Genomic DNA, 9,940 nt, shown 5'->3' on the forward strand with positions numbered 1-9,940 from the left:
AATGCAAAGAGATGATGCTATGGAATGTAAACATAAGTCGTAAATGAAATGAAAGAGTAAAACCTCGCACCCCCTTCGAAGTGGTTTTGAAAATCTAGGTAGTAAAATCTCACACCCCCTTCGGAGTGGTTTTGAAAGTCTAACTTTATGTTTCCTTTAGTATAAAACTAATTTCCTCGAAATCATTAGTAAAATCATATACACAACCCAACTGGCACCTTATGGGTGTTCCCTTCGGAACAGAATAGGAGTACTATATCAATAAACCATCACAAGAAACATTTAGACCTTACTCGTCTAAGAATGGAATCATATGGAGTACATATAGAATGAATAGCACGAGAATCATGAATCACATTCGGAACCTATGAATAGAGTTACCCCAAAGTTCATATCATTCATCACTTACATGTAAGACATGCCAAAAGAAAGAAGGGTTAGCCTTATATACCTTTAGCGCTTATTCGCCACACAATATGTATACGCTGCCCAATAATACTTCAACTTATATTAAGACGCCAACAACTACGGTTAAGCTACGGGGAGATTCAAAACGTATTCTAACGTTAGTAACTCCTTTCTAGATGTTTAGACGACGTTTTCTCCTGTATCCAAACCAACTACATACAACCAATCCAACATCAATAATTATATGTTCAATACCAATCCGGACAGCCCACACAACATTCCAAACAGCCCACATTCACAACATGCAATAACGATTCACATACGGCTACTACATTCTCAAGTTATTCCTAATAGTTCGTAGCCTTAATGTTTGCATGTAACAACTTTATAACAGCCCATCCAACATACAACACAATGCATAATCTTAATTATCATTAATCTTCCAAGCTCAATAAGAATAATAACAACGTGTCAAAACAGCCCGTACCTTACAACACTAGATAATAGTGTACATGCGATTATGACACATCCAATTTATTCTTGTTAGTCTATAGTCATAATATTTCGTCGAAACGATTCTATAACAGCCCAACCACTATGACAACATGATGTATACTCCTAACTATAATTATTTTTTTCCAACTTAATGAAAACAACACGTCCAAAACAGTCCCTAACCAACAACAAGTCCAAAACAGTCCCTAACCGACAACATAACAATGTTCGGAATTCTTGCAAACGTTTACGAACATACTAAGCAAACCACATATGATTCTTACACCTTATTTCATGTCTTCTTTTCATATAATTTCAGTAAGTTATGACCAGCAATCACATGACAACTACATCATCAATTCATACGCAACTAAGCTATATCGTCATCTCTATAACCCTTACAACAACTTACAAACGACTTTAGTTCCAACTCCAACCATTAAACACCTTCATTTCCATCATAAAATTCATGACAATAACAATCAAAATATCAAGTAAAATCAGTTTACTAACTTCCACACAAAGCAATTCACTACACGGCTTAACCATGCTTCAACATCACACACATAAAATCATGGATTCAATTATTTTCATACTAACACAACTTCACCTTTAACCTTCCAATTATTTTCATTCTTTTTACCATGCATAGCAACAACCATAATTACTAAAGAAAATCAGTCCACCATTTTCACTAAAACAGTCCCTACGACCACATTAACATTCCAACACCAACATTCATGATTTTATGCATGCAATTCATGTTCACCAAGTTACAACCATACTTCAACATCAACACATATAACTCTATGGCTACTATCATGTTCCAACATCAACACACATCATTTCATGCATACAACTTATATTTACACATCTACATCACCCTTAATACATGCAAAAGAAAGTTAGGTCTTACCTTGACAACTTGACTTCTCAACTTGGCTAGAGTTTGTGAATTGAAATGATATTGGTTCTTGTTGCTCCAATGACTATCTTCACGTTTCTAGGGACCTTCTAAAGGGTTGAAATGCTTGAAGAAATTATTTTTTTGATCAACACAAAAAGAGCTCAAAATTCAGCCCCTTGGCCGAGAGCCCCCTTCTCTCCCTCTCTAGGTTTTCTATTTTTGTTGTGAAGTTGAAATGAATGTAATGGCTGATTTCTTAGTCATCATTTGGTTAAACTATGATGCCTACAAGTTGGACACATGTTCCACTCATGACATTGAGCCACTCAATTAATTTTAAACTTAAGTTCAACTTCTTTTCTCTACCCCTTTCGGCCAAGCCTCACTTTTGTTCCCTCCCTTTTAATTGTTTACAATGTAATTGCATGTGTAGTGGATGAATCATTATTCAAATGCATGTTGGTATGTCTTCCATAAGGTTCCATGTGAACCTTTGTCCATTGTAATCATACAAGGATGAATTGTCCATATTTAAATGTATAATGATTCTTCCAACTTGTATGCATTCATAAAATAATGGATGCCTCACCTTTTTCTCCCCCAATTTTCAGCCACCTTGGCCGAATATCACACTTGTTTTTCTTCCAATTTAGTTGCCCACAATATAATGAAATTGTAGTTGATGAATCAACATTTAAATGCATATTTGTATGTCTTCCATAATAGCCTTATTTTAGATGACTTTGAGTCATCTTTAGGCATTGCACGTTACATGTTCATCTTGGCTCATTGTTGCCACTAATTTTTACTTAACACCACAATTAAGTAGTTCCTAATCTCCAATAACATTTTTATACTAAGTAAAATTTATAACCGATTAGTTCTAGTTTAGAAATTAAAAATCCGAGGTTTCTATCTCACGTCGATTCCTTCGCGAATAACTCGACGTATAAAATACGGGGTCTAACAGTTATTATGCAGATGAAGAGGACATACCATGAATGCATGGATTAAGCTAGCATTTGGCCATAGATTCCCAAAAAACCTTTTGAAAAATTTGATTTGGGTGAAATTTTTCAAGTTTTGAAAATATGTGTGGTTATAGTTTTTCAAAACATAGTTTACTTTTTGTTTGGAAAAACATGAAACATTACTTATATTCATAAGTTCTAAAACTATCAAGAATACCCCCAACCATACAAAACATAAATACTTGGTAATCCCAAATTATGCAGAACATGATATTTTAATAACAATTGCTAATAACACACTCACTGGCTGCTACAATTCAAATTACAATACAAAGATCCTTCTGCGCAAAAAAAGAAAAAAAGTTGTAGTAATTAGCTATTCTTCAATATATTTTCCCACATTGTATGAACAATCTTCACTTTATAGAAGAGACTGCTTTAATTATGAAAATATGATAGATACAGCTTTAGCGGAGGAATATGGTAAGAATTAGTTGGGTCATAAATATATGGGTTTTTTTTTTGTTTGTAAAATACCAAAGTTTTGGGTAATTTTTAAAAGTTTTGAAAAGGCCAAAATATAGACATTTTTACGCGGATTGCCCTTCTTTGGGGTGGTCTTTAAATTTTGCCCCACATATTTGTGGTCTTTAAAATTTTGCCCTTCGGTTGAAAAGGTAGGCGAATACCTGAGGTTCTGAGTTCAAACTCCCGCTCAGGCATAAAATAAAAAATTAACTTCGCAAGGCAGGGTTGGGGGTCGTGTATGCGGATCCGGCATACACACCTTAAGGAAAAACTAAAGTTATGCCGGATCAGGCATAACTAAAAGTCTGTCCTATAAGACAGAACTTTTCCTTAAGGCATAGTTTAGTTATGCCTTATGGGACAGACTTTAGTTAAGGCATAACCAAAAGTCTGTCCCATAAGACAGAACTTTTCCTTAAGGCATAGTTTAGTTATGCCTTATGGGGCAGACTTTAGTTAAGGCATAACCAAAAGTATGCCCCATAAGACAGAACTTTTCCTTAAGGCATAGACTTTGCCTTATAAGGCAAACTTTTAGTCATGCCTTAAGGAAAAGTTCCGCCTTATGGGCAGTGGCAGAGCCAGGATTTCCGCCGAGGGGGTTCAAAATATAAAAAAGTAAACATACGAAGAAGCCTAAGGGGGTTCAACATCTAATATATATACATAAAAAATAATTTTAACCTTATAAAAACAGTATTTTTTTCCGCCGAGGGGGTTCGGATGAACACCCTCGGCATAGTGTGGCTCTGCCACTGCTGATGGGGCATATTTTTAGTTATGTCTTATGAGACACACTTTTAATTAAGGCATAACTAAAAGTATGTCCCATAAGACCGAACTTTTCCTTAAGGCATAACTAAAAAAATTTCGTGAAAAGTAACAAAAAACAAAAAAAAGATATATATATATATATATATATATATATATATATATATATATATATATATATATATATATATATATATATGCCTTAAGGCAAAGTCTGCCGAAGGAGGCAGTGAAAATTCAAACTCTGCCTTGCGAATTTTTTTAAAATTTTTAACTGAGCGGGGATTCAAACCCTAAATCCATGGGTTTAGGCGAAGGTCAAAAATTATAGACCACCAATTTAAGGGCCAAAAGTTAAAGACCACCCCAAAAGAAGAATTGCCCAAACATAAATTTTGGTCTAAAAATAGATTTGAGCCAGAATTTGAAATTTAAAGATTTATTTTTAAAATCTGTCAAAATTTTGACCAAATAAAAATTTGAAAACAATTCAAAATATGCTCTTAAAATCTATGGATAAACAAGACCTTAATTTTGCTTGACATGTGGAACACATTCTAAAGCTTCAATTACACGTGTCTCTATAGCTATAACAGCCAAAAGGATTAAAATTCTGTACTGATATTATTTAGTTCCCCGCAATCCAATTGTTACATGTAGTAATAGTAACTATTAATAAAATGATCCAAAATCATGAAAGATCAGACTACAATTCCAGATAGACGACAAATGTTAGGTAATTTTTTAATTAGTTAAACTTTGATAACTTTTTTTATCATTTAAACTTTAATGGATAGAATTATCTAATACTTTTATGATTAAATGTAATAAGAACTCGATAAAATAGTTAAAGTGTGCATAAATTAGTCCAAATGCTACACTTATATTTTCTTTTTTTATAAATTATAACATCAACGTGTTTTTCTTGTTAAAAGAATATTATTACCGTGGGCAAAGCCTGTAAGGGCCCAGCGGTTCATTCGAATTTCCTTCGGGAAAAAATTATATTGTATATATAAAGTTAAAATTATTTTTTATGTATATATAATATATATTAAACTCTCTTGATTTTTTCATGTATTTACTTCTTTATATTCTTGAATTTCTTAGTAAAAATTCTAGCGTCGCCGCTGTGTACAGGAGAGTAGAGAAAAGAAACTGTTAAAATCGAATCCACGTCAATTTTGTGAAGTGTCCCACCGCTATGATTAGACAAGCCGTGGTGGCATAAATCAATATGTTATTTACTATGAAAGAATTGTTTTCCATAAATATGAGGACAAACTCCTAAGCAAGTGGAGACCACCACCATTAAATTAGTGGAAACTCCAAAAGATCTCTAATCACTATCTTCGATTGCTATCACTATGGGTTTTGGTGGAAGATTAAAAACGTGTACATCGACACCGTGCACAAAACTTAAATTTTTTGGTGGAATGGTTGAAATCCTTCCACCCTTAATTAGAAATTTTAGGTTTGAATTCTGAAAATGAAAAAAATCCTAATGGAAGAAGTGTTGCCCTCAAAATCATCTCTGCAACATTCGATTCAAATTTAACCAAACTCAAATGCAGATATACATAGGAATAAAAAAAATTACTAAAGCACAACCAATACCCCACTCCCTTTTCGTTTATAAGTACTCGCAAACAAACAAAGCAAATATCCAACCGGAGTTATTGTTATTGTTATTTTGCTTAAAGAGAAACCATGATTTAAAATACTCCATTGAATAAGAAGAAAACTAAAATAAGACAATCCTAGTAAAAGGTACAGACATATCATATCTGCATGACTTCATACACATATCCCAACTCTTTCTGTTCCAGCTTCTTCTGGAGAAAAACCCACATAGTAGAGTGATAAATATAGCCCCTAACTAGTTGAAGAAGTATAGATAACGAAATGACGGTTTACCGATAGACTACACCTAATGCACGAGGATAATGTAAAAGATCTTTGACGTGATTAGTCCATTTCTCTCATATCATCAATTATCAATCAATTATGATTACAATAAATTTTGTCGATTATTACTGAATTATATGAAACAATGCATAAAAAATAATCTCTTTTTTCCAGTTCATCTTTCCACCTCTTTCTCATAACAATACTAATAAAAATCGATTGGTACTCCCTTCGTTTTCATAATAAGTGATGTTTTAGATTTTTTATTTTATTTCAAAATAAGTAATAATTTAGGATGTCAAGAAGAAATTAATTTTATTCTTTCAAAATTAACCTTATTAACTTAATCAATAATCCTTAATTAAGTAACTTTTCTAGAAAAGAGATAAAATTAATTGAGTAGTAAGTTAATAAAAACACTCCTCATTTTCTATGAGTAAGCAATTCCTTTAGGGGTGCTAAAAACACAACTTATTATGAAATAAAAAAATATAGAGAGTATTTGTTTGCGGCAATACAATCTGAGCAATCAATTCACAAATAGTTACATACTATTTCAATCATTTACGGCTCTTATCCTTTAGAAAAATTAGGAAATGCGAAGTCAAGAGATATAATCCCAAATATAACAAAAAAATATGGCATATTAAAAGAGGATCTTAAACAAGGTCACATCCATTTACATAAAACAAAAAGTCAGAAACAAAGGGATATTCCAAAATCCCCCTTCACAACAAGAAGCCAACAACAATCAAAAAGTGACGTATCCCATCTCTTCTCTATATTCTCTCTTCACCTCAACACCTCTGATTCTTCAATTATATAAAGTTGATCCCAAATAAAGACTCCTAAATTAGATTATATTTGTCTATTAAAAGTTACTAAAATTCTCTGGGATCAACAAAAATAGAAAGACCAGGCTTTGATTTTGTCCAGTCACCTATAGACCCATCACTATAGTCTTCCCCTAACCGTTTTATGCACCATAAATCCTCGGCGCATGATAGTTTTTTCCAGTGTGGAATTCCTAACTTAAGCGGTTCGCAACTTGCTACTTCTGTTACCACCACTCCACAACGCGATTTTCTAGCTAAGTTATGTGCAAAATCACAAAGCGCCTTAGTTAACTTCACGGACAATGGGCCTTCACCACCAAGCCCATACATAAAATGAAGCCCAAATGGCCTGAAAACTTCGGGCACAGATGGAACTTTTAGCCAAGGAAAAGCCCGGTCCATTAAACGACTTGTTTTAGCTAGACCTTTTGTCACGCGTGACGCGCCACGAACTTCAAGATTGAACACGTCTTTACAGTTCCATACACTTAGTACAGCCCATGACTCGGGTTGAGCCGCTAAAAACTCGTTCACACCGGGCCAACCCGAAAAAACACCCTTTGGTACTGCTAGAAAAGTGCCCAAATTTAGTTTATTCTTGAGAATTGAGTCAATGTCTTTAGGGAAAAATTCTGAGGTGGAGAATTTGTGGCGATATAGTGTTTCAGCTTCATTTGGGTTGAGTTCGAATATGGTGACCCGTTTTGAGATTTTGACCCGGTGAGCAAAAACGGGTTGGACTAGAATGGATGGGGTACGAAACTTGTTGTAACCACATTTGTGTGTGAAGAGATTTACAGAAGCTTGGTTGTCATTTTCAGTAGCTATGTATGAATATTCAGCACCATTTTCTTTAAACCATTCCTCCATTTTGTGCACCAATTTCAACCCAATTCCCTTTCTCCTGAAAAAAGAATTAACAGAAATGTCATTTGTTATTGTGGGGTGAGTTAATTTTTTATGGACGCACGAGGCATGACCCCAAAAAAATTATACAATCAGAATTATAAGTAAATCTTCATAATAAATAAAAAATAAGTATGCATATGCACGTCAAGTGCATCATGCACCGATCTCGGTTGAATCCAATAGCTGTTACCTAAATTTTATAATTATTTTCTAAAATTCATTAAATATATACAAATTACTAATGAGATTTTTACATTGTATAAAATATGTATATTTTCTTTATATTACAATTAATATACAAAAAATGTGAGTACATACTTAATATATTTATTTGTATATTGATTAGCAGTTGTATTTATTTTTAACGGAGTGACCAAATATGCCAAAAGCTCGTTACTAATTTAAAATCTAATTACTCATCTGAACTGTGCACCAATTCTCCTGTGCCTGAGAGCACCATGTTAAATTAAACTAATTATGTGAAACAACTTTATATTATTAATACTTGTAATTTAAACCTTTTTTCAAAAACTTCTTATATTCTATAAACAACTTTATAGAATAATACAGTTAGAGAGTCAACTATAATATATACACAAAAAAGAGTACAAATAATATGATGTCATTCGAGTGTGTCTATCTTTGGAAAATAATACCTAAATAAAACAAAACGTTTCTAGTTATGATGAGAAATAGGAGTAGATATTATATATTTATTTTATTTTTAATAGAATATCATCATCAATGGATAGAAATGCAAAAGTAATTACCGGTGATAGGGAGAGACACGAAGGCCTAAAATATAAGCAAGTTTAGTGAAAACAGGTAGGTGTTGAGGATATTGATGATGTAATTTTGTGAAATCCTGATTGTTCTTCTCGTTCCTCGACATTCTCTTTCCACACGTAACGGTTTTGATGCAACCTCTTATCATCCCTACTATTCCCCTTTTTTCTTCTCCTCCTCCATTTCGCACCACTATCTCTGCCACCTGATCATCATTATTTTAATCATATAATCAACAATCAAACTATATATGACAACAAAATTTACTCCCTTCGTTTCAATTTAAGTGTCTTATTTTTCTTTTTAGATTATGTAAAAAAGAATGTTTTGTTAACAATTCAAACATCTCATATGACAAATTTAAAATCACAAGCTAAAATCTCTTTTTATTTTTTAAATTTTGTGTTCAGTAAAATTAAGACACTTAAAATGAAATGGAGAGAGTATTACTTAGTGATGAATTGATATCATTAGTCCAATGAGTTAAGCTTTGAGTGTGTGGTAGTTTATATGAAGCAGAGCTTTTGAACAATGAGTTCAACTGAACGTCAAGAATCACTAAAATTCAACAAATATTAAAATTGAAGTTAAATTGTCAAATTTAAATTCTGAATCCGCGCTTCTGTTAATATGAGAAAGAAATACACGTACCAGCATGAGATAGGCAGGGGAATGGCGAACTCTGCAAATAGGGTCACCTAAAAGGTCAGTGAAAAGAGAGAGTTTACCACTTGGCCCAACTTCACATGTTCTTTCTACCTCTTCAACTTCTTTGCAATCTTTCTTGCGGTTGAATTCCCTCACCACTATCCTCACTTCATTTTCAACAGCTACCATCTTCTCTGTAATTTCTTTATGCTAAATTTGAATGAGGCAAGTATGTTTTTATGTATAAGAGTACTGACAAGAGGGATTAAGATGACTAATAAACCAACTTTAATTTTGAAGGATTATTGAAACTGAGGAGTTGAAGGAAAGGGAGAAAAAGTGTAGCATCAAGCAGGCACAAGAAAGGGGGCCGTTAAAAAACCTTTTTGTGTTTTTTCTAGGTGTCTGGCTATATGAGTGAAGGTGAGAAGTTGGTTATGATTTGCAAAATTTGAACTTTCAGAAGGGATAATGCCTTACTTTCTTCCTCCTCTTGAGCTACTAATTGCTACCACTTCCTTTTATACTGATGATTTTGGCTGCTCTGTCTCTCTCTTTATTGGGTACAAATTAACTAGCACTCATTAATTTATACTCCCTCCGAATCTAAAAAAAATCTACTTAACCTTTTTTTTTTTGATAAAAAAAAAAATTCACTTAGCAAATCAAGAAAGAATTAACTTTGTTTTTTCATGTTAGCCCCTATTAAGTATTATATGATCAAATCTCAATGTCCATTTAATTAGGTGTAGTTTAGTCAAATTACCTATTTT

The 9,940-nt window shown here is 33.0% G+C and overlaps 1 protein-coding gene across 1 annotated transcript; it reads right to left on the minus strand.

The window, feature by feature from the left end:
* Positions 1 to 6,600: 6,600 nt before the first annotated feature.
* On the minus strand, positions 6,601 to 9,711 carry LOC132624794 (probable N-acetyltransferase HLS1). Its single transcript, XM_060339518.1, has 3 exons — positions 9,171 to 9,711; positions 8,504 to 8,724; positions 6,601 to 7,728 (listed from the first exon to the last, which is right to left on the minus strand). The coding sequence occupies exons 1-3, from the start codon at positions 9,354 to 9,356 to the stop codon at positions 6,870 to 6,872; spliced, it is 1,266 nt and encodes a 421-aa protein (XP_060195501.1). The 5' UTR covers positions 9,357 to 9,711; the 3' UTR covers positions 6,601 to 6,869.
* Between the last annotated feature and the right edge of the window lie 229 nt (positions 9,712 to 9,940).

Source organism: Lycium barbarum, chromosome 12 (assembly GCF_019175385.1).
Source record: "Lycium barbarum isolate Lr01 chromosome 12, ASM1917538v2, whole genome shotgun sequence".
NCBI classification, from domain to species: domain Eukaryota; kingdom Viridiplantae; phylum Streptophyta; class Magnoliopsida; order Solanales; family Solanaceae; genus Lycium; species Lycium barbarum.